General features: G+C 41.1%; 1 protein-coding gene across 1 annotated transcript; it reads left to right on the top strand.

Moving 5' to 3' along the window:
- The first annotated feature begins 731 nt into the window (after positions 1 to 731).
- Positions 732 to 25,358, top strand: LOC134431429 (heterogeneous nuclear ribonucleoprotein K-like). Its single transcript, XM_063179439.1, has 13 exons — positions 732 to 788; positions 1,638 to 1,736; positions 3,305 to 3,361; positions 4,802 to 4,845; positions 5,792 to 5,864; positions 6,446 to 6,559; positions 7,565 to 7,693; positions 8,186 to 8,493; positions 8,816 to 8,870; positions 23,669 to 23,690; positions 23,765 to 23,847; positions 24,289 to 24,458; positions 25,229 to 25,358. The coding sequence occupies exons 1-13, from the start codon at positions 732 to 734 to the stop codon at positions 25,260 to 25,262; spliced, it is 1,245 nt and encodes a 414-aa protein (XP_063035509.1). The 3' UTR covers positions 25,263 to 25,358.

Genomic DNA, 25,358 nt, shown 5'->3' with positions numbered 1-25,358 from the left:
ACAGAATTTTTCAAGTGTGGCTTGTGTGTAATGTTTTGTTCATCTGTTATATTGATGGAAGGCATGCTAGTAAGTTGATAGAAAACGTCTAATCACCAACATTATTTTTATAACTTTTGGTCTAAATTGTTGAGTCTAAATTTAGAACTAAACAATTAGCATATTGAAACATAGCATCTCCTAAAAAGGAAATTCAAGATATGGTATATAACATCCTAAAAGTAGGACCCAGATAATTATTCACTTTAAAATATTTGAAAGTCATTGTCAATAAATGTGATTGCTTAAAACTAGCAAATGCTTGAAAATGAGCAAGGTTGAAATAATTCAGAGTGCAGTTGTGTGTCTATAAATCTTTGTACTTGATTATTATTTCTCCTCTTAGTGATGTGTTTGGTCTTGTTGTTTTTTCATTTATAAAGAAAACCTTTGCCGCAAAATCTCAGGTCAAACCTCATTTTCAGTTGTAGCAAGATTCAGACCTGTAAGTGAACAGAGCCTGATCTATGCTGTTTTCATAGGCTTCTGAAGCAGTAGGGTTTTGATCCTGCCCAGAACACTTGGGTTTGCTCTGCAAGTATATATAAACCTGGTAAACTCTAAAAGCAGGCATTTCTTCTTGCTTTTCCCATTAGTATGATGTACAATTAACCTTTTCCCCCACAAAATAATGTACTAGCTCTTTTTTATTCTGCAACAGATTTTATCTTCACTCCTAAGAATAAAAGGTAATGGAGACTGAACAACAGGAGGAAACCTTTACCAACACAGAGACAAATGGTAAATTTTTTTAAAGGGCTATTTTATTTTGGGAGGAGGGAAACTTTTTGAGTCTTGATGTTTCTAACTGTTTTGAAATGCTTTAACTGTATCAAATGCTTCATTTAATCTTTCAATTTTTAAATGTCCCGTGTGGTTTTATGTAATTTTTGTGTCATGAATATGTAATTTTTCTTTGGGAGTATTTTAGTCATGGTATAAGTAACTAAAAGTTATAAGGAAAGATTTGAAAATATTTGATAGCTAAATGCTCAGTATTTGTGTGGACAACGTGATCACGTAAAGATACTGTTAGGCATATCTGTTACTGTATTTAATTTATAGCAGTTGTTAGTTTGAGGGAATGTATATATATGTGAAATATCTCTAAATATTAGCTAAATGAAAAACCTTTTGGACATAATTAGTGAAGAAGAGAGCATTAGTATTGATTCAGGCCATTTTTTTAAAGTGACTTTAAATACTGCTTTCCTACTGTTTCACCAGTATTTCAGTATTGGACAAGCTACTTTTAATCTTTTGTGCTTTAAGGTTTTCCTAGTTGTAAAAGAAATACTAAGTAGGTGATGCAGCACTGTTGCAAACAGTGTTATTTTTTCACAAAGTTTGAAAAATTTACATTTCAGCTGTAGTTTATAGATTTGAATAAGTCTTCACTTATTAATTGATATGTAGACTGATGAAGTAAAAACCTGTTTCTGTCCTATAGGTGCTCAGGGTAGATGTCAGAAGTTAGCATTGGGCTAATGGGAGGGAATGCTTCACTAGGAATACACTGCACAACTTGATATACAGTTTTATCATGACTTAGAAAGTTAAATATACATTTGTGTTTTCCCCCTATGGACCTGTCTACAGGCAAACGTCCTGCAGAAGATATGGAAGAAGAACAGGCCTTCAAAAGGTCTCGGAATACAGATGAAATGGTTGAATTGCGCATTTTGCTTCAAAGCAAAGTATGCTCTTAGTATTGCTATGTTCCTGCTTATACCATTGCTTAAGACAGTGGTGACAGTGTATGTTTAGAAAGAACTTGTGCTTTATTTAAAATTTATTTAGAAATACTTGTGTGCATGAATGACAGTAGAAGTGTATTGCGATCTTCAATAATTTGTTTCAAGGGTGAGTCTAACAATCTATGGGACTTCTTTGATTTTAAAAAAATGTACTTATTGAAAAAATAAAGACATAGAAATGATAAGCCGCTTCCCATGCTTGAATAGAACATAATTGTTTCCAAGGGAATGACTATGTATTAGTCTTTAGAAAGCAAGCAGTTTAGAAAATGATCAGCTTTTAATTGTAAATTAAATATGAGGCAAGATGAGAACTTCCTCAAGATTTTAGTAATTTCTCCAGATTTAATAAATCTATCAATATCAACAGTAGGAAATATAAGAGAGTAATGTTTCATGGCTTGCAATTGCTTCATTGACTAGTATAAATAGTAAAACTGCTATTTTTGAATCTCCTTTAGTATTTCCAGTTGATGCAGATGTTTGTGCTGTCTGAAGTGATTCAGTCTTGTCTTAGGGTAGGGGAATGTTACCTTAACTCTACATGGCATTTCTAATGAATAGTCGAGTACTGCAAAATATTTTTAGCACTGTTAGCATCATGTATGAACTGCATAGTAAAAGTAATAATTTTGCATGTAGTTCTTGAAATAGCCTGGTAAAAAATTAGTTTTACAATTTCCCCTCTTGAATATCTTGAGTTTATTTCTCTTGATTTTAGCAACTAGAGATTAGCAATTGTGTATATTGGTTTTACATTCTTCAGACTGTACCTACCTGAGTGATCAGTTTTACGCAGGCTTCAGTCAAAAGTAGCATTTGCTCAAATGTTTCGAGTGGGAAAGTGAAATTTGCAAACATTAAAAAAGTGATCAAATAAACTAGCAAAGCTGTTGACTTATATAACATGCATGGAAACCTGTAAGTTTTTTTTTTCAGTCATATTCTAACTATGAGATGGTTGTACCCTGAGCAACCTGATCTAGCGAGTGGCATCCCTGTCCATGGGGGGGAGGGGGTTGGAACTAGATCATCTATCTTTAAGGTCCCTTCCAATCCAAATCATTCTGTGTTTAAACATGACAGATCCCAGGACAGACCTCCGTGGTACCCCACTTCTTACCAGCCTCTAGGTGCAATAAGATCCATTAACTATTACCAATCATCCAACCAGTTTTTTATTAATCTGCTTGTCCACCTATGATCCTATGATTCTATGAGAATATAGGCAGAATTGCCTAGAAACTTAAATTTAAAATTGAAAAAATATTATTGAGTATTTTTATCTCTGCATTGATCTTTTTTTTACCTTTTTTTTCCTCATGATAAAATCACATCAGTTTGTTTTAATTTAATTTGAACCTTTCAAAAGGAAACAAGCCTCACCCCACCCTTAAATGCACCCCACAAGGTAATGCAGAAATAGATACGTTGTTCTTAGTCTTTGGTTCAAAAAAACAGTCTGTGCTGTTTTTAGCCTAATGTAAATTCTGAAAACTGTTTTCCAGAATGCTGGAGCAGTGATTGGAAAAGGTGGCAAAAATATTAAGGCACTTCGTACAGATGTGAGTATACATGAGTTTGAATTAATTTAACACCAATTCTTCCAGGGCACTGCATTGAAAACTTGATTGCATACATTTCTAGAAATTGAGAAATTCAAACCTAGACAACAATAATCTAATAAGCCACTTGTAATGATTGTTGGAGAAGATAACTTTAGTTTTTCAATTTGTGTTTTAATTGAAGCCCAGCTCAAGTCATGTGGGAGGAGAGGTTTATGTTAAACCTCTTTGCTTTCAAACAGGGTTCCTCTAAATTACACAATTACATGAGTTAACATCTCTTATTAGAAATATTGGTAAAACTTAAAACCTGTAACTATACCATTTCCCATTTATGTGAATCCATTATAGTGCTATTGAAAACTATCTCTGGTGGCTGGCTTAAGCCAACGATCAAAGAATTTTTGAACTTCCTTAAAAAAAAATCCCAAAACATAATGGTCCATCTGTTTTTGCTTTAACAGTGTGGACATAAAGCACAAAACCATTGATGTTAGGGTTGCATGATTTAGGTACAGGTATAGAACAGTAAAGAAGTATTTTATTTTACTTGGAAGAATTTTTAAATGGTCATAACTTACTTAGCTATTCGTATTTTATGTGGGTTGACTTGTAATTAGACACACATCCAGTGTAAATGTTATGTATTTATAAAACTTGGCAATGCTTCTTAAATTCCATTTGTTTACACTCCTCCACTTAGGATCAGCTACAGTTTTTTTCAAGCAAGACTGTGTTCAACACAATATTTGCTAATATATCATCACAGAATCAGTTCCATCTAAGTTCACAAACTATTGCAACTAGAATTGAGGATTAAGCTGAAATGGTCAGGAATCATGCCAACAAACTTTGGCAGCTAGTGGTTTTGTTTGTTTGTTTAAGTAAATAAACACATCCCTTTACTCCAGATAATTTAACTGATCTGGAATACTAACTTTCCCAACTTGCTCAAGGTTTCAGTAATATGCATTTCAACAGTTTTTGTGTCTACCTTCATGAGCCAGCCTGCTACTGAAACATCCTTGTTAAAAGTAAAATGTAGTTTAGTCAGATAACGTAACTTGTGAAGATCCATACTGTTAAGTCACATTTGATGTAGCAATCCATTATTGTGTTAGTCTTCAAAGCAACTTACGCTTGCTTCATTAACTGAAAGTAATAAGTATAGTTTGTATTAAATTAAAATTTATTGCTTTTCCCCCTTTTCCCTCTCCTTGTTTTTTTGGCCATATATCTCCGTTACCCATGTACTGGATCGACTTGCCCCTGCGTTGCCCACCATGACGTTGGCCCATCCGCCCCTGAACGCCCATGTGAAAACCCTGGTTGGCTATGCCCAAAAATGTGCTTGTTGCCAAACGGGTACCATACTTGACAACTACTGATTGAATGCCCATGCCCAATGCCAACATCCACGAACGCCAATGACCAATGCAGTACAATGCAAGTGTTTCAGTCCCAGACAGCAGTGGCCCTGAGCGGTATGTCCCAACAGTTTATGCCTCACTGCCTGATTAGAAAGAGAGAAATGTGTTTTATTACCTGCCTTTGATATAAATAGTATCCCCTTATAGACCGTGTATTGTTTTTTTTAAAGTTTGCTGTCTTATTTTCCCCATTAAGTCTTTTTGTCACTGAATTTTTACGTGAGTTGGCCACCCAAACAATCCACTAATTTTATTTCAATTGAAAGAGCACAGCTTCAAGTGTTGTATATTTACTGTATTATAAATCAAATTGTTTCAGGAGTCTCTTGCTCTGGTCTTTGTGGCCCACCTTTCTCCCCCCAGCATTGTCCATTCATAATTATTTCTGCCGAAATACTAACTCTAGTTCACTTTTCTTCACTTCTCATTTGTGTTATATTTTTGTTTGTTTGTGGGGTTGGTTTTTTGTTTTGTTTGGGGTTTTCCCCCTTGTATTTATGTTGCATTTTTTGCAGAGCCCATTAGTAATCTAATTTCTAACTGGTATGTTGACCTTACTCCAGATATAATGTTGACTACTTACATATCCTCACCTTTTCTATAAAAAGGTGTGCTAGTTTTAGCAATGTAATGTTAAGCGTATACTAAATTAGTGGTGGCAGGGGAAATGAATATTCACTCATACTTTAGTTTTGCGTCAATTTCTTGCCTGGTTAATCTGTCTGAGCCCTTCCAAAAGCTCTCGTGAGTTCTTTTGCTCTCTCTGCAAGGCCTGCCTAGCCTTAAATTCTTATATTCATCATGCATATGTATTGGACATAAACAAAGATGCATGTGTTGTAAATCCAGTGAACAGGTTTACTTTAAATGGAGAATATTAATTGTAAGGTCTTCTGTGTAGTCAGTCTTGTTAGAATTTTGTGTATGATTATGAATAATAAACTTATTTCTGCTACTTTCCACCTTCTCTATGTTTTCTGACACTATGGCCTCTTAACAGTATCTTGAGTATAAGTGCAGATACAGAGACAATTGGAGAAATCTTGAAGAAGATTATCCCTACTTTGGAAGAGGTATGTCTCTTAGGTTTGTTTCTTTTTCAGAGGTATAAATTTAGATTTTAAAACAATTCTAGATGATTGTGTCCTATTTTTAATATATTAAAATAGAAAGTAAAACCTAGCCTTTTTTTGAAAGAAGACCTATAGCTCTCAATGTATGTGTTGGCATTTTTTTAATAGGGGACAGAGAAAATTTCTTAAAAGAATAATATTTGGAACAGCCTCCTTCCCTTCAAACCACCTGTTTCCTGACTAGTTCCTGATTTAAAGTAGCTCTACTGTAATTTCCATTCTGCCTTTACATGGTAATCAAGTGTGTTGTGCTGTTGGATATATTAAAATTCTGTACAACAGCAATAATAATAAAATAAAGAAAGAAAGCTAATTTGACATCACCTTGTGTTGAGACAAATTACTTAAAAATGTGTCGTTTTTTTTTCTAATAGTAAATAAAGTATTACAGTTCAGCAGTAAATTAAGTCATACCATGCTGTTTGGAGAAAAATCTTAAAAAAGAAAATCAAAATTAGTATTTGTATTTTTCAATTATTTTTTCCCCTTACTAATATTTTATTCTTGTATGCATCTTACAGTACCAGCACTACAAAGGTAGTGACTTTGACTGTGAATTAAGACTTCTAATTCACCAAAGTCTAGCAGGAGGAATTATTGGTGTCAAGGGTGCTAAAATCAAAGAACTCAGAGAGGTACTGTTTCCTATTCTTTTCAGATTCTGCTTTTATTCTATAAACAAATTGGTGTTTTGTGTTCATATGCTGTGAGTGTAAGCTTCATCTATGATCTATGAGATCCTTAAGAACATATTTCATACATGAAGTAGCGGTTGGTGATAGAGCCCAGAACTACTTATAAAGCTTTTAAGTGTATTAGCAGTAATCTTTATAAATAAAGGATACTTTTTAAAATTAAAATGCCATTCATCAGGAACTGCTAAATAGGTTATATCAATGGTGTTAGACAAGGAAAACTATTTAGTGTGAATAGATCTCCATAAGCTATTTAATGATAATTTAATAGATGTTTGAATATTGTTATAAAAAAGTATGGTGGAGTTTTCTTAGGGTTTTGTTTGTTTAGTTTTTGGATATTTTAACTTTCACTTCCTCAAAGGCCATTTTTTCCTTTATGAAGGAATGAGGTTTTGTCTTAAAAAGCTAGTAGTCTCTATCAGTCTAGAGTGTTCTTTTCTGTCCTTTCCTCACATTGCATCAAAGGCAATTCCAGGTCCATTTAGGCATAACTTACTATTTGTGTGGAATGAGGGAAAGGCAAGATGAATAGACATGATCCTTGCAACATTGCTGTCTTGCATCCAAAGCATGTTTTTATGAGATATGAAGGCTTATATAACCTGTAAGGTTATAATGAATATGTGGTCCTTTTGCTTGTATTTGATTAAATAACCGTGTAGATGAGCCATAATTAAAAAACTTCAAAAATCTAAATATTTGATACCAGCTGGCGCCATTGCGCGGGTATTAAAAATATAATATTTTAAGATTAAATTTGTTGTAAGAACTTGGAAGCCAAGCATTCACTTAAAGTGACTGGAAGTTAAATGATTTGTTTGACTGTTTCTTTTCAAATGTTTTAGTGTGTGTCTTACCCATTTTGTTTTCAATAAGTTCATAAAATTGTTTAAAATACTTCTATTTGAAAATTTTGGGGGTTGCTTTTCTTCTATTCAACAGAATACTCAAACCACCATTAAGCTATTTCAAGAATGTTGTCCTCATTCCACTGATAGAGTGGTGCTTATTGGTGGAAAACCTGATAGAGTTGTGGAATGTATCAAGATTATCTTGGATCTTATCTCTGAGGTAATGTGTCTTAAACTTATTCTTTCATTGGTATTTATGAAAGTCAGGATGATTTGGCTGGAAAATTATATCTTTCCATTTCTATTTTAATTCATTGCCTGTTCTCCAGTAACAAAATAAGCATTGGACTGTTAGCACCCTTTGAAATTGTTCCTGCTTGCTAGAATTGGAGTGTACCTTATTGGGGAAGACATTTTTGGTACCAAGGGACTTAGTCATGCTTTACATATCCATAAAATAAGAAAATTTTAATTAGGGAGGAAGTGAGAGAAACGTATGTGCCACCCATCGATAACAGCAATTTCTCTATCATAGATAAGCTCTCAGGAAGTCTATCACTCCCCCTGCCTTGCTTATGAGTATTGTGAAATAAAGAACATATTCAGCATGTATAAATTAATATTTATATATTTATTATATTAATTTATGAAATATAGTTGCATCAGTGCTAACTGGTGGGAGGGGTGTTATTTTTGTTTTTGTGTGTCTTAGTCTCCAATTAAAGGACGAGCCCAGCCTTATGATCCAAATTTCTATGATGAAACATATGACTATGGTGGCTTCACAATGATGTTTGATGATAGAAGGGGACGGCCAGTGGGCTTTCCCATGCGTGGAAGAGGAGGCTTTGATCGAATGCCTCCTGGTCGTGGGGGACGACCTATGCCTCCATCAAGAAGAGATTATGATGATATGAGCCCTCGCAGAGGACCTCCACCGCCTCCACCAGGCCGTGGTGGCAGAGGTGGCAGCAGAGCTCGTAATCTTCCTCTTCCTCCTCCACCACCTCCTCGTGGCGGGTAAGCTGTTGCATAAATGCATTGTACAAGTTGAGTAACATTTACTGAATTGTGTTCATGTTTCCAGGACTTGTTTCACACTCTGTGTTGCTAGTAGTTATTCAAAATTGAGTGTGTATTGCACCAGAAAATTTTGAAAGCATTTGAATTTAATTATTTCTACAGTATTATCAGGACTAGTAGTTCTGTAACTTTATGTCATTCAGAACTAGGCTAAAGCATTTAGAAATTCATAATTGTGTGCAAATTGTTAAAACTTGAATTAGAATATATAAACTAGTTCATAACATGAGTCATATGCTGCTGCTTTTTCTCATTTTAGAGATCTTATGTCTTATGACCGAAGAGGTAGACCTGGAGACCGTTACGATGGAATGGTAGGAGGCTAAAATTTATTTTGCTTAGTAAATACAGTTAGCACTTTGAGGAAACTTCTTGAATACATACATTTAAGTGTGGAATATGTGTGCCTCTGATAAACTTTGATATCTCCACAATCTTTTGGCTATACAAATGGTCTCCCCAAGAATACAACTGTTGGAGTTGTAAAGAGTATTTGGGATGTGATCTGCTGTGTGGTTTTAGTTTGTGGGATTTTGTTTGTTTGGTTGGTTGTTTTTCCCTGCCTGCCATCAATAATGGAATAGAAAGTTGGTAGAGCACAGTCCCTTCAGGTTTTAATTACACAGACCTTCTTGTAGACTGTTACTTGTAAATCAGGATGACAGAAATAGAAATTGGTAGGCTGTTCAGATTAAGAAAGCATGTCAGAACAATGTTTTCCAACAAATGTTTACAAAATTTAAGAGAGCATGAATAATATCTTTAAAGGGATCTAGTTGGTCTGGCAGATAATTGCTTTTTCAATTCAGTTCTTTATGCCAATTTATATCTGAAAAAAATCTACTATGATTTCAAATGTTTTGGAGCCAGGACCACTGATAAGATGAATTTTAAATGAAATTAGATATGTTTCAACCATGTTGGGTGGTGAGGAGAATTAAAAAATGCGTAAAGATATTCTTCCATGTTGCACTCTGAAATATGACTTCCTGGTAGTAATTTATTGTATCCCCTTTCCTGGGAAGAGAAATTCTAGGTATCTGGGAGGTAAACCTCTGGTTAACAATCTCTCTTTTTTTTTTTTTTTTGTTTTTTTGGTTTTTTTTTTTGTTTTTACCTCTTCTGGCTCTGTTAGGCACATTCTTTAAGATGACAGGTTAGATGAGATTATTTTAAATAAATGGAAGAGAAAGTAGAGGAACTATGAAATGGGCTACCTAAATGAGATTTACACATTGGTGCCTCCTGGGAGGAAGAGGCAATTACTTCCAGTAACACATACTGGAAGAACATATTGAAGCAATGTCACAATTGAGGCACTGGAAGCCTAGCAGAAATACTAAAATTAAAGACTTGCATTTAAAATTACTAAAACCAAACAAACCACCCCCACCCTCCCAAAAAAGAAGTAAACAAACCCACAACATTAAAACCAGCAAGTTGTTTATGCTACTCAGAATCTTAAGAAACTAGGAGTTATGAACTAGACCTCTAAGAGCACTTCTTTGTATTTTCATGTTTTCAAAGCTTGGGCTTTGTGTTTTCTTATTAGCATCTGGTAAAACCAATGTCAGGGCATATAAACAGAGCAATCTGCCCTTCCTTGGGTATGTGGTTGAGAACAGTCTTCAGCTTGGGGCAATAGTGTGTTCTAGTTCTGTTCCATTCCATTTAGAATAGAGAAATCTATTTGAACTCTAGTCTGACTTTAATCAGGTTGACCTTGGCTTTCTTGACACGAGTTTCTACAAATAAATAGGAGTCATCTCTGCTTGCTTGTTTTCCACGTTCTGAAAAGCAATTCTATTTCTTCCTCTTCACAGTGGAGCTGCTCGTGGCTTTTGCTGCTTTATGCATGAGTTTCATAGACAGCCTACAATGAGGACTGCTTTCTGACACAGATCTTATTTAATTGCTACTTTTGGCTAGCCATAGTCCCAGTATCCTTAATTGTATAAGCACATGAAAAATCTTTCCATGGATTGTGAGGCTAAAACTGAAAGTGTCATACCAGGAATATAAGGTCTTGAGCTACTATACATTTCACATAGAAACCATTCTGTAGTGAAACCTTTAGAGTAAACTAACATCCTTGTGATTTGTGAAGTAATGCATGGGAAAGGCTAATTTCAGAGAGCAAGACTGCCATTTTACATAAATACATTAAAAGGCAAGAATAGTCTTTTCAGACCAACATCTTGGAGATGTTGAATCTACAGAAATCCTCATTTTCTGCCAGATCTCTTCTCTAAAAATGAGAAAGTTCAGACTTGTAAGATGGTGAACCAAGACTGGATGGTGAAACTTGACTTTTTTGAGATGTAACAAGACTGACAGTCTTGTAAAGTTGAAGATGGGAGGAAAAAATAATTGTGTGTGTGTATATATATAATTTATTCTGAACCATTTTACTGGAAAACATACATGCATTGTTTCTCTTATTTACAGTGGTATATATTTTAGGTTGTAAGTACTAAATGCCTATGGGCCATGACAGCTATTTTGATAGCTGAGAAAACACAAATGCATTTCTGCTATTTTTTTTTAACACCCCCATCCCCATGGGTGCTTTAGATAGACAAATACACAAAAACATACCAGGGAAAAAATAAGGTGGAGAAGTACATATAAAGCTGTTTAATCTTCCACTTCCCTTTTTTTTTTTTGTTATAATGGCCTATGCCTAATGCTTTCAAAGTATTTTTAAATTGGAGTTGAACAAGAGCTAAATCAGTGTCTGTTGTAGTGTATGTTCAGACACCTCATCTGGTTTTTCTCATTCAAATGATTTCTACTGCTAAATCATTATATATATATGTGTGTCTGTGTATATACATGTGTCTGTATTAGGACTTCAATAAAGGTACATACCCTAAAAAAATATTAAACATACTTTATGTTTTAAGAGACTTGATGTTAAGGAGCATGTCAAAGAAGAGAAAGTGAAGAAAATATGTTTGACACATCTACATAAATACTAAAATTACCAAAATTTCAATTTTCACTCTTCTGGGCCAAGGAATTTCCCATCAGTTAGTATTGCATGCGTATTTTTCAATTGCATGCTAAAGGCAATAAATTCTTATTAATACTAATCATTTTGTCTAATCCAGTCAGTGTTGTATTTGATTTTGATTTAATTTGCATTGGTTACCAGTAGTAACTAGCACAAATGAGTCTGTAGAGAAGAAAATTGTATGCGCCTAATATTTTAGGAACCATTTTTAAAGGAGCACTTATATTTTCATAGAATCACAGAATATCCTGAGTTAGAAGGGACTCACAATGATCATTGAGTCCAACTCCTGGCTCTGTACAGGAGACCCCAACAATCCCACCCTGTGCCTGAGAGCATTGTCCAAATGCTTCTTGAGCTCTGGCAGCCTTGGGGTTGTGACCAGTGCCCTGGCTTCTAGTGCCCAACCACCCTCTGGGTGAAGAACTTTTCCTGATATCCTCCCCTGACACAGCTTCGTGCTGTCTTCTTGGGTCCTGTCACTGGTCACTCAAGAAGAGATCAGTGCTGCCCCTCCACTTCCCCTTTTGAGGAAGATGTAGACTGCAATGAGGTATCACCTCAGTCTTCCCTTCTCCCATGACCTCAGCTGTTCCTCATATGGCTTCCCCTCAAGACCCTTAACCATCTTCATAGACTGCCTTTGGATGCTCTCTAATAGCTTAATATCTTTCTTCTAGTTGGCACCCAAAACTGCACACAGGACTCAAGGTGAAGCCACCCCAGTGCAGAGCAGAGCAAGAGAATCACTTCCCTTGACTGGCTGGTGATGCTGGGCCACAATCGGCCCTCCTGGCTGCCAGGGCACTACTGCCTCATGTTAAACTTGCCATCAAGCAGGACCCCCAGGTTCCTTTATGTGGTGTTGCTTTCCAACATCTTTTTCCCCAGTCTGTACATCCAGGGTTGTCCCATCCCAGGTTCAGAATCCAGCACTTTCCCTTGTTGTACTTGATATGGTTGGTGATGGCCTCTCATTTGTTGAGGTCTCTCTGCAGGGCCTCCCTGCCTTTAAAGGAGTCAATAGCTCTTCCCACTTTAGTGTTGTTGGCAAAATTACTTAGTATACCTTCAAATCTTGTGTCCAAGTCATTTATGAAGATGTTAAAGAGAGCTGGCCCTAAAATGGAGCCCTGCAGAACCCCACTAGTGACAGGTCAGTAGTCTGATGTCACCCCATTCACTGTAACCCTTTGTGCCTGACCTATGAGCCAGTTGTCCACCCATTGCATGACGTCGTTATCCAGCTGGACATTTTGTCTAGAAGGATCCTGAGAGAGACGGTATTGAAAGCTTTACTGAAATCTAAAATGATCACATCAACTGGCTTCCCTTGATCAAGTGGGTGGGTTACCTTGTCAAAAAAGAAATCAAGTTTGTCAAGCAGGACCTTCACCTCATGAAGCTGTGCTAACTGTGACCAAAGACTGCAACATAGTCATTATCTATCACATCTTTTTCAGTAACTCCCAGAATAATCCTCCATAAGTTTACCAGGTACTGAAGTGAGACCGACGGGCCTGTAGTTACCATAGTCATCCTTCTTGCCCTTGAAAATTTGGACAACCATTGTCAGCTGAGACCTCTCCAGATTCCCAAGATCGTTCAAAAATCATTGAGGGAGGTCTCACAATGACATCAGCCAGCTCATTGGGTACTCTTGGATGAATCCTATGAGGCAGCATAGATTTATAGGGATGCACCTGGAGCAGCAGATCCTGCTGAACTACAGGGTTAACTGGGAGTTGATCATTCTTGCAGTCATAGTCCTCCAGCTCAGGGCGCTGAGACCTCCTTGGTTTGTCATCCGAGTTGAAGACAGAGGCAAAGAATGCATTAGAGGCGTTCGCCTTGTCTCTGTGAGCTGGCCATCTTCATCCTGTAACAGGCCAATGTTATTTATGGTCTCCTTTTTGCTACTGATATATTTTTTAAAACTTTATTGTCCCCCACAGTTCCGGCAACTTCAATTCCAGTTGAGCTTTGGCTGCCCAGATTTTCTCCCTAGTGGGGCAAGCAGCATCTCTGTATTCTTCCCATATCTTCTGACCTTGCTTCCACTGGGCATACACCTTCCTCTTTTGCCTTAGCTCCAGAAAAAGATCCTTGCTCAGCCAAGCTGGCCTTCTGACTTGCCTGCTTGACTTCTGACATTTGGGAATTGCCTGTGCCCTTAGGAGGTGGTGCTTAAAAAGTGATCAGCACTAATGGACCCCAGCACCTTCCAAAGCACTTTCCCGGGGGCCTTACTTGTTCCCTGAGCAGCTTGAAGTCTCCTCTCCTCATGTCCAGGGTTGAAGTTTTGCTGGCACTTTTTTTCCTCTCACCAGAGATTTTAAACTTGATTGTTTTGTAGTCACTGTGGCCAAGATGGCCTGTTGCCTTCTGGATCAAGGCAGGCGACCTGGTTCTGAGGTACAGCTCGACAGCCCTCTCTCTAGGGCCGTTCGGGCCAATGACATACGCAGACACTAATGTGGTGGACGGTCAAAAGGCGTTTATTACTTCTTCTCATGGGGTCTTATAGTCTTAGGGGTCTCTACGTCAAAAAGGGGTTTGTCCTTCTTACCTATGGTTAGTAGGGAATGGAAAAGTACTGGGTAAGGGATGGAAAGTTACTGGCTTCAGTGGGGCAACATTCCTATTGTTAGTGGGACCACATTCCTATGTTAATTTCTTATCTATGAGTACATGAGGGTCTTATCTATGGGGAACCGAGGGTCCTAGCTTTCCGTGACATCGCGAAATCTTCCGCAGCACCTCTTCCCTAGCTACCACATCTCCCCCTCCCTTTTCACAAATGAATGAGGTAGTCGTGTACATAGATACTGAATTGAGGTATAAGGTTGTAACTTGACAAGGGAAAGGGATTTTGGGAAACCTGAGTAAGCTTTTGCCAGACAAGTTTCGAAAATCTTGTGACTGGCAGTGTTCTTTGGTTGAATTCTCTGGTTGAATTCACAGCAACTGTCGTCGCCCTATGAACAGGATGTTGGTCCATTCCAGGCGGCTCTGAACGAATGAGACCAGCTTGTTCAGCAGGCATGGTCCGAGGGTGACTGTTAGAAACAGCATCGCCAATGGACCTGTTATTATTTCTCTTTTGTGGATCTGGCTGGGTCCCTCAAGATGGTACATCTCTTCGTCTGAGTGGTACAAGACCCTAGGAACAATCAGAACTTGGACACAGAAGTCGTTAGAGTCATTGAATTTGGGAAGGAACACACAAGGACTCACTCCGGATTGCTGGCAAACCCACATCCCCGATGCGGATGGGACTGCCCACTTATTGTTTTTCCTGTTCAGCCTGCCAATTTTGGTGCAGATGTTACCTTCCCGCTTAGCTAGGGTTGAATTGCCAAAGCATCTGCCTCGGCCTGTGACTTGACTCAGGGTGATTCCTTTGCGAGGGGTGTCCCATCTGCACTGGTGAGGGGCGTCGGCTGTGGAATAACTGAAGGGAGTGTCTAAAGCGACTCCTTCGTAAAAGGGGGGTTTGACATCGTAACAAAGCCAGCAGGATTCGGTTAGGTTAGGGTTGGATTCGTTCAGGGATAGAAAGGTAGCCTCTAACATACGAAGGATTGGGTCTGCGTCTGACTCGGTTAAGCGACTCATCTGAAAGGTTTCCGCTTGACTGGTCGGGACATTGCTGACCCCTGTGGGTAAGGTTTTGGGGTAGGTTATGTTTCTCCCTTTCGGCACGCTTTTAATCACTTTGTTGGGTCCGACTGCTCGGGGTGCTGACGGCTGGAGCCTGATAATTTGCACGTTCACCCTCTCTTTTGACCCTTGAAGGACCACTGTCTACGTTCTGCCTGTGGCCCAGCTAGAGTGGTCTGGCTGCAAGACTGTCATGTTGTAATCAGTGCATGCCCGAAAGTTAGGGATTTTAATTTGGTTTCGATGGGGGTTTTCGCGAAAGAAGAAGGGTATTTTGCAGCCGATGGGTGCCCAGGTGAACTGTAAGAATTTGTCTGGCTCTTGTGGATCCCACCCAGGCCCCGACGGTCTGGCATCTGTAACTATGGTTTCGCAGCCTCAGTGCTCACAATATCTCCACCCTGGGTGACTGCAGTAGCTTTTCTCAGGGTTTGAAGCTGGGCACCAGTAGGATAGGTACGAATGTGTGAGGTGTGGGGAATAGGGGTTTACCCTTGGCTGTCCTGGAAACAGGTCGGTGATGCGGAGCACGAAGGATGGGGTGTTTGGTGTGGTGATTTCTCTGAGTACTTTGCCACTACTAAGGTGTCGCATGACCTACCTGAATGGCCGATGGGGGTAGTGATCTGGGCTGGCTTGCCCTCTGGCGACAAGCCCCAACAGCAAAATCACACAGAAACACCTTTGGCGGTTGGGTCTCACCCGTGCGGGTCTCTCGGGTGCTGCCTGACGGCTTGGTGGTCTGTCGCTTTCGTCTGGAACCGGGATGTACGCGTCCTGAGGACGTCCCACGAGCAGGTCCTGTAAACAAAGACTCGCAATTTTCGTCAGTCTCATTCTGCTCGCTATGAAGGTCTGGTTTAATTGACTTAAGTGGACACCACCTGATTTTGCCGTCCTTTTTGACAGCTGCATACCCTCGCCCCGTGAGCATCAACCTCCAGCCCCGTTCCCACTCGCCTAACTCGTTTCTGATTACCACCTGTGGGCTCTCTTCTAGCGTTCGAGTGGCTCAGTGTTTTTGGACGGGACTGTGTGTTTCGTCTCCCCTAGGGAATTGATTCAGTGCCAGCAAAGCGGTTGCCAGCATGCGTGCCTGATCTCCTGGGGGAATGGCATTGGCAAAGCCCTCTGCTTTTGCCAATACTTCTATCTTGGTTTTCAGGGTCTGGTTTGCTCTCTCAACTATGGCCTGCCCGGTACTGTTGTGTGGGATGCCTTGCACTAACGTGATGCCCCATTTCGCAGCGAATTCCTGTACTTGTTTGGAGGTGAAATTGGAACCGTTGTCAGTTTTGATCTGCTTGGGGATACTAAGCCAAGCCATGGCTGTCAGCCAGTGCTGAATTGTGGCTTTGGAGTTTGCTTTGGAGTGCTGTGTGGCTATGATCGTCCCGCTATAAGTGTCTACTGTCACTGCAAGCCATGCTCGGGGCTTCATCAGCTCACACCAGGTGAAGTTCGACTGCCAGATTTCTGAGGGCTTGAGACCTCTCGGGTTGACTCCGTAGGTCCAAAGGGGTGACTTCTGGCAGTAAGGGCAAGTGGCTACCACATGTTTCGCGTCCGCTGTCGGGATTCCGCATCTCTTCGCCAGTGCTTTGACTCCAATGTGGAGCGACTCGTGCAGCTGACGAGCTCTTTGCAGGGTCCAAACGCCTTTCGCTGCGGCGTCCGCTTTATCGTTGCCGGTCTGGAAGTAGCCTTTGACTGGGTCATGGCTGTTGATGTGGATGACTGACACGGTGCCCTGTCGCGAGGAAAGTGCTTCTTCCAGCATTAGGGCTGCTGCTGATGTCGACACTCCTGGTCCTGCCATGGACAGGCAGAGCCTTGCCACGAATATAGAGTCCGTTACGATGTTGAGGTGTTCGTCTTGGAAGAGTCCGCACGCCAAGACCACTGCTGCTGCCTCCAGTTGTTGCACTGACAGTGTGGGGTCGCACGCTTTGATGCAATGCCATTGTTCTCCTGCCTGCCACACTGCTGCTGCGGTTGAAGTCGTGGAGGAAGCGTCTGTGAAGACCGTTGGTCCCGGCTGCGGTCTGTCCTTGACTTTCGGTGGCATGTCCATGTCGACCACGGTCAGCAGCTTCGTCCAGGGTGGCTTGGAGGAGTAGGAGATTTCTCCTCCAAAGCCGGAGAGAGCAAGGGCCAGGTACTCCGATATTGTGGCTGACTCCGAGGTCGGCTGCTTGCGAAACGGAAGGTGGATGCTTGTCGGCTCTGTCCCTAGGTGTTTCAAGGCGAGTCTCCTACCTTTCATGATGAGGCTGGCGATGCATTCGATTCCCGGGGAAAATGCACGAGCGGGTCTTCCGAGGACCACCCATTGGATCGGTCGGGCCTTTTCGGAAGGTCCTTGGGCCAGTGCTCCCACTCCCCCCTTCGGTGTGAAGTGGACATACAGGTCCAGTGGCATGGCTGGGTTCCACCTGGCAAGCGTGCCAGTGGACATCTGGTTTTCGATGAAGTCGAGGGAGCTCGTTGCTTGCGGCGTCAGCTCCTTGGGATCCCAGGGGTTCTTCCCTTTCAGGAGGTCGTACAGAGGGTCTATGACCTCGGGAGGAATCAGAACGATGTTGCGAAGCCACTGCAGCGATCCCACCAGGCGTTGCATGTCGTGGAGCGTCTCGACTTCTTGGTTGATCTTCATCTCGGGGGGTGTCACGTAGGAGCTTGTGATTCCTACTCCCAGGAAGGTCACGCAGGGTCCTCTCTTGATCTTTGCGCTCGCGATCTCGAAGCCGTTGGCCTGAAGGGTCTCTGTGATTGTGGTCACTAGGTCATCTACTTGGCTTGTTGATGGTGCTGCAACCAGGATGTCGTCCATGTACTGGATGATGGTTGCAGTGGGATTGGAGTGTCGGACCGGCGTCAGTGCTTTATCCACGGTGATCTGGCATATGGTCGGGTTGTCGACTAGGCCTTGTGGAAGCACTCTCCATTGGAAGCGAAGGTTGGGCCGCTCGCCGTTCCGAAACGCCACGGAGAAGGCGAATCGTTCTCTGTCCTCAGAGTGCAGGGGTATTGAAAAGAAACAGTCCTTGATGTCCAGTACTGCGCACGGCTGCCCTTCGGGGATGGCTGAGTTCGCGGGTAGCAGTGTCTGGACTGGACCCAGGGGTCGGATCGTCTTGTTCACCTCTCTCAGGTCGTGGATGAGACGATAGCCTTGTCCGGACTTCTTGGGGATCACAAATACAGGGGTGTTCCATGGGCTGGTGGAGGGTTCTATGTGACCCTTTTGCAGTTCGCGGTCGACCAGTTCCAGCAAGGCTGCCATTCGAGGCTCTGTCAGGGGCTACTGCTCAACCCATACAGGGTCTGATGATTTCCAAGTCAATTTGATTGGCAGCAGGGGGTGCACGGCAGTGGCCTTCAGGATAGGTTTGTAATCCGAAATCCGAGCATGGAAAGGACGTCCCATTTCCCCGGGGCCGGGATGCTTGGAGTGAGGGTGCTGCCAGGGAAAGCTGTGCCGGCTGGGGACAGCTCGCTGAGTTGCTGCCCTTCCCCGGAAGCCTGGACTAACGCGGTCGTCCTGCCATTCCTGCTTAAATACAGTCCGCCCCGACCCATCAAAAAGCATGCGGCTTATTTGCTTAATATCAAAAGTGAGCAGATCGTTATTGCTAGAAAGGTCATCCTCAAGAGTGTGTACTACAGCTGAGTTGATCTCTATTTCTGAAATCGCTTTGGCTTCTTTTGGGTTAACCGGAGTATATGCCCTTTGTTGGTTCCCCCGCGCTCCGGCAACTCCCCCCGGGAAAGTGTGCATGGAGGCTGCCGGTGCCCGGTCCCCACAGGCTGCTTTTATTTTTCCCCAATCGCTGAGTTTGTGTTGCGATTGTTTCTCGATATTGTTTAAAGCTTTATTTGGTTTCGCTCGAAACCGCATTAATTTTGCTCTCTCGGTTTCCGAGTCCCAGCCGGACTCGGTCGGCTCTTCTGAGCTGTCTGAGCAGCTGTAACTTGACTCTGAGCCGGAAGCTGACTGCCGGTACACTTCCGGCGCTCCGTGCCGTTTTGTTCGGCTTCGACCTCGCTCCTCCCTTCGGGGGTGGTGCTGCTCCCTCCCCCTGGGCTCCCCCCGCCTCCTGCCGGGGGAGGTCCTTGCCCCATAAGGACCTAATTTGAATAGAGCGCTCTGGTTGTTCTTACGCTCCTCCGCGGGGGCCGCCCCGTCTCCCCGCTCGCCCGCGCATGCGATGTTAAGCAGGCTGACTCCGTTTCCGCCCCCCGCCTCCTCCCTTCCGCCCTCGCCATGTGGTTCGGCGCCATTTTTAAACGCACATGGCGGGGACGAGTTTTTACCGATCCCGGCGGGGTCCGACAATCCGGCCTTGTTCCGCGCCTCCTCCGCGAGTCCCTGCCAGAAGCATCGCGCGCGCTGCTCTGCTTCTTGCGCCGGACCGGCGGCCGGCGGGGAAGAGACGGATAGAGAAACCACGGCTTTTTCGGACGGTTCCGCGGGGGGGCTAGGACCCGGCGGGCTCCGCGGGAAGGTCGGGGGGTCCCCTGGGGGTTCCGGGGGGTCTCTTGGGGGCTCTGGGGGGTCTGGGCTCGGGCTCGGGAAGGGGTGGAACGCGCTCGGCCCCCGAGTATTCCCGCCTTCAATCTGATCGCTCTCAGAGGCGGTCTGCGTCGCGGCCCCCACCCCCGGCTTTGGTGTAGCTAATAAACGTATACGCGCGGCTTCCCGCGTCTCCTGTTCTTCTAACGTCTTGCGTAGGGCCTCTTATACTTTCCCCCACGCTTTGAGGTTTTTACCACTGCCTGCGGACTTTGAGTCCTCTGCTGAGGCGGCAGTGCACTTCTCCTGCGCTTCCCAATATAATATATTTACCGGACGTTCGATCGTCTCCAGCTCTAGGAGCTTTGCAATAGCAAGATTAGAGTTCTTGAGCTCACCTTTAATTCTCCATTGCTCATGAGCCTGACTTACGACCTTCGCTGTGGATTTCATTGTCCAAGCTGGTCTGGGGGGCGTCCCCCCCCGCTGCGGTCAGTCCTGCTGCCGCAGCCGCCGTCCTTGTTCCAGGAGTGTTCTCCGTTCCCCGGGCGCAAGCCGCTGTCCCGGGTTTCGGCACCAAATGTTGCCTTCTGGATCAAGGCAGGCGACCTGGTTCTGAGGTACAGCTCGACAGCCCTCTCTCTAGGGCCGTTCGGGCCAATGACATACGCAGACACTAATGTGGTGGACGGTCAAAAGGCGTTTATTACTTCTTCTCATGGGGTCTTATAGTCTTAGGGGTCTCTACGTCAAAAAGGGGTTTGTCCTTCTTACCTATGGTTAGTAGGGAATGGAAAAGTACTGGGTAAGGGATGGAAAGTTACTGGCTTCAGTGGGGCAACATTCTTATTGTTAGTGGGACCACATTCCTATGTTAATTTCTTATCTATGAGTACCTGAGGGTCTTATCTATGGGGAACCGTGGGTCCTAGCTTTCCGTGACATCGCGAAATCTTCCGCAGCGCCTCTTCCCTAGCTACCACAATGGCCACCAATCGCCACTTCACTCTTGGGCTCCTCTCTCTTAACGAGCAACAACTCAAGGAAGGCCCCTTTCCTAGTTGGCTCCCCTAGTATCTGTACCATGATGTCATCCAGGTGTTTTTAGGAATCTTCTGGCCCTGGTTGTACCAGCTGTGTGGTGTTCCAGTTAACATCCAGCAAGATGAAGTCCCTCAAAATGTCAAGGGCAGTTGATTTGGAGGTGTCCCTTAGTTCCTTAAAGAATAATTCATCAGTGATGTCATCCTTTTTTTGGTGTGTCATCCATGTTATGTTGCATGTTTTAACTCAGCAAAGGCCTTTGCCATAATAGTAATTTGAAGTGGATACTACAAATTGTATTTTTATAATTTTGTTGAATTTTTTTCCCAACATTTGTTAAGGAAGACTAAAGAAAAGATATGCTATATATCACACTTTAACAAAAAAAGTAATTGGATTTCCAATATAATTAGACAGTAGTAGATTATTAGTTTAGCTGTTGGCTGTATGAGGTATATGGAAAATAATAACATATGAGAAGCTGTCTCCTTCCTGCTTGACCTGTTGGTGACACAGATATATCAATGACAGTTACTTGTTTTATCAAATGCCTTTCCTGTTTTATTTTTATGCATAAGAGAAGTAAAAGGTTTTGGTATCTGAGAATAACATCTTTTACTATATAGTGCAGTTCCAGTACTTAGAGGTAAAAAAACCAAGTAACCAACTGTTCAAGCTTTGCTCGGCCCTTAACTGTCTGAATCCTTTGTGTAAGAGGAAAATGTGTTTATGCCACAGAAACAAGGGAAAAAGGAAGTGTGACCAGTAACAGTTCCCTAGCAGTGAAAGTAAAAGGGAGTAAATCGTGTAACTGGTCTATTTACTTTTGAGCCTTTGTAGTAGTTTTAAGTAGTGCAGAAAAATGTTTCTTTCTATTGCTCTCTGTGTGTTTGCCAAGTTATCTGTAAGTCTCCATAACATGGACTTAATTTGGATTAATTTCCTCTTTTTCTTCTATTACATTGTCCCTGGAAGATGATGCAGTGTCATGTAGATGCCTGTGATGACATGCAGCCACCAGAGTTGGTGAGTGTGCTCATGCTTTTATTTGACTAGTTTAATAGTTTATTTTTGAGGAAAATAATTTGAATTGTTTAAGTGATAACTGGAATTTTTTGAGATTGAATGTAGTTAGTGGCAGCTTGCACCTTTGAAAAGTCTCTAAAGCTGTCATTGTAACTCAAGTTATTAGCAGTTTATGTCATAAACAGTGAATCCTATACAGGCAGTTAATGTTCCTCAATGGAAGCATGCAGCAGCACAGCCAAGAGAAGCTTTTCTCTAGTACTGTCTCTTTTGTACCCTGTTTTACTGTTTCTGTTTTAACTTTTGCTGTAACTCTTGCTTTGTCAGCACCCTGTAGATACATCTATTTAGGACTATGTTTTATTTTAACTTCATCATGTTGTGCTTTCCCCTGTTTCAAATGAGGAATGCTGAAAGTAATTCTTTACTTATAGTTCTGGATAAATTTGTGCATTATCTATCCATATATTTGAAATATTCCATTTGGTTTGTGTTTATCAAACTTCTTACTCTTAGAGGGTTTAGGGAGGAAAGTTCAAAGGGTATCAGCAAGTGTTTATGCTGTGTAGAAGATGTCAAAGTGCCACCAAATATTAAATGTTAGTTCCTAGCTTACATAAACATTGCAGTTAGAATTACTCATCTGCTGTCAAATTAATTTGCTGTCTTGTAGTCTGGGGAGGGGAAGCAGCAGAAAGGATGAAGAAAATGATTGTTCATTACAAGTTAGCCCAAAAAAGAGATTCCCTGGGCAAAATATCAGCAGAAATAGGTAGAAGAGTATGTGTGGAATATGCAGTTCTGATCAGTCTCTGAATTAAGTTCTACGCAGTGTCCTTCATTGTTTTGTATTTTGCACTCCACTACAAGCTCTTTTTATATTTTATTATGGTCAGTATTGCTAAGCAATGTGATTGCACAACACAGGTTGCTTAGAAACAGATAAGTTTTTCTGAATAGCTTCCATTTTGATGTGGCTCTAAAAAGCTGACAGGTGTTTGGTTATTGTTTTGGAAAAAATTATTGCATTACAACTTCTGCAAACAAGTAGTTCACAGATTCCTGTATTTCAGTGTTATCAGTTGAGTTCTAGAGAAGTGTGCACATTTGTTTCTGCTTCTACAGGAAGATTAAAATGAATGTGTGTGCATACAAAAGGCATTAGATCAAATTAAGCACTTGATATCAAGTACCAGTCCTAAAAATAAAAACAGTCAGGAGTGCTGCAGTACAGTGATTTGGATTTGTTATATGATAGTTTTAGCAGAACAGTAGTAATAAGTGTCATGATTGTCCCTTCTAAGATGCAAAGGATTGTAGCATAGTCTAAATGGAGAGAGACAAGTTATAAAGTTATTAGAGTTGAATTGATTTTTCCTCAAGATGGAGTAGGAGGGTTGACAGTTACCAGGTAAATGTCTTGTCTCAAACTGAAACTTTAATTTCTCCTGAGCTGTATAGGTAGTAATAATAAGGCTGAACTCTGATCTTTGGATTTGAATACTAGTTTAGTTCAAGGGTCAGGAATAGATCAATATCAAGAGCTGTTTACCAACTGAATTGATAAGGTTGCTTGGTAAATTGGTATGGCTGGATCTTAATGACTTATTCTTAGAGATTTTAACAGAGCTAGCTAAAAGGTTCTTGTGAGATTCCTCCCTGCCCTCTTGTTCCCGGTCTGCCCTCTTCCCCACTTTGTCTTTAATGACACTTAGATTAAGGTTGTGGGTTAGGATTTTTGCATAAAATAGGCTCAAAGTTAACAGTATGATACTTGAGATGAAAACATGTTAATGAATCACTGCTGGTTTCACTAATTAAGTTTTTTCTTTCTCTTTTTCTCATAGTTTGAGGGTGGCTCTGGATATGGTAAGTTTTTATAGAGAACTTTGACATGCACTTCATTTAGTCAGTAAGAGGCTTGATGCATGTGTTTAAATCAGACTATTCTTACACAGGGGGCCGTGGTTCATATGGAGATCTTGGTGGACCCATCATCACAACACAAGTAACAATTCCCAAAGATGTAAGTGAAGCTGACTTGCTTTACAATTGTGTTTAAATAAATAAATAAAAAGTCACAGTCTTTTCTTAAGCTATGTAAGTAAATCAGAAGTATTTGGTATGCTTGATAAGTACTTTTAATATAAAGCAAGTGTTTCTAAATCATTGGAAGTTTATTCTTAAGGATGTTTGTTTTGTCTTGACTTTAGAGATTGCACCAAACTATTTTTAATTGTTAATATTCAATAATAGAGATGGTCTATATAACTTGGTTTTACAAACACTTGGTTCTTCCAACTTTATCCCACCTGTGTTTGCTAATATACATTACAGCGACTGCTTTGAGGCTGTAAAAGAGTAAGCTTCCATTGAAACTCATAAAACTAAATGGATGGAAGCTACTTGAACAGTACTGTGCAGAGAAAGTTATATCAAGAAATGAATGCTTTATTTTCTCCCCTAGTTGGCAGGTTCTATTATTGGGAAGGGAGGCCAGAGAATCAAACAAATACGTCATGAGTCAGGAGCTTCAATCAAAATCGATGAACCACTAGAAGGCTCAGAAGATCGGATAATAACTATTACAGGAACGCAGGACCAGATACAAAATGCTCAATATTTACTGCAGAACAGGCAAGTTGAAGCTTAATGCTGTCCTTACTATCATTTTTAAACTGACTTTCCTACTACTACATTCTAAAGCTCTTCTCTGTAATATAGTTTTAAGAAGACAGGATTTAAGTAACTATTGAACCTAACTTCTCTAGTGGTAGGTCTGCCTTGATTCTCTTTTCTCTGTTCTAACAAAAATGAAAATTCCCTCAAAACTAATCTTGATGGAAGACACCTTGGCCAAACAGTCCTTTCATTTCTCTGGTGGAAATTGCTGCAAAAAAATTACTTGTAATTAATTATATAGAACCTGTAGAAAATATAGAAGATTTCAGTGGATGTTGGCCTAGTTCTGTGTGGAAGACTAGTGATTTTGTTGTTTTTAGATAACCGACAACAAATCACAGTCTGCCATATGGCACAGGCCATGCCTCTACAGGACAAGTTAAAATCAATTGGTGCTGTTATGCAGCATTTCACACCTTGCTGGCATTACTTTCTCTTCTTCTGAATATTAATAGTTTTGGACATAGTTTACCTAGTTTTGCTTTAATAACATGTTGGCTGTCATAGGATTTTTTAATGTTTACTTGAATGTTTGGCTTTAGATTGCTAATATTTAAATGTGCTTTTAAATAATTAAATGCCTATAATTATTAGTCATTACCCTTTCAAAATTATTTACTTTAAATAGTATTGGAAATTTATAGTTTAAGAATGCCATTGTAAATATTGATGTAAGATGTATGGTCAATCATTCTAATACATGCTTTTTTCTTTTTCTTTTATAGTGTGAAGCAGTATGCAGATGTTGAAGGATTCTAATGCAAGATTATTTTTTCTTTTTTATAGTGTGAAGCAGTATTCTGGAAAGTTTTTCTAAGACTAGTGAAGAACTGAAGGAGTCCTGCACCTTTTTTT

The sequence above is a fragment of the Melospiza melodia genome, chromosome W (genome assembly GCF_035770615.1).
Source record: "Melospiza melodia melodia isolate bMelMel2 chromosome W, bMelMel2.pri, whole genome shotgun sequence".
NCBI lineage: Eukaryota > Metazoa > Chordata > Aves > Passeriformes > Passerellidae > Melospiza > Melospiza melodia.
This window is presented reverse-complemented; position numbering and strand designations above follow the sequence as displayed.

What these genes read in the sequence shown, in the direction of transcription:
- LOC134431429 (XM_063179439.1), top strand. Translation starts at nt 732, where the DNA reads ATGGAGACTGAACAACAGGAGGAAACCTTTACCAACACAGAGACAAAT. An exon ending in TTAAGGCACTTCGTACAGAT is followed by an intron (nt 3,362 to 4,801) that starts GTGAGTATACAT and finishes TGACCAATGCAG; the next exon opens with TACAATGCAAGTGTTTCAGT. An exon ending in AAGTAACAATTCCCAAAGAT is followed by an intron (nt 23,848 to 24,288) that starts GTAAGTGAAGCT and finishes TTTCTCCCCTAG; the next exon opens with TTGGCAGGTTCTATTATTGG.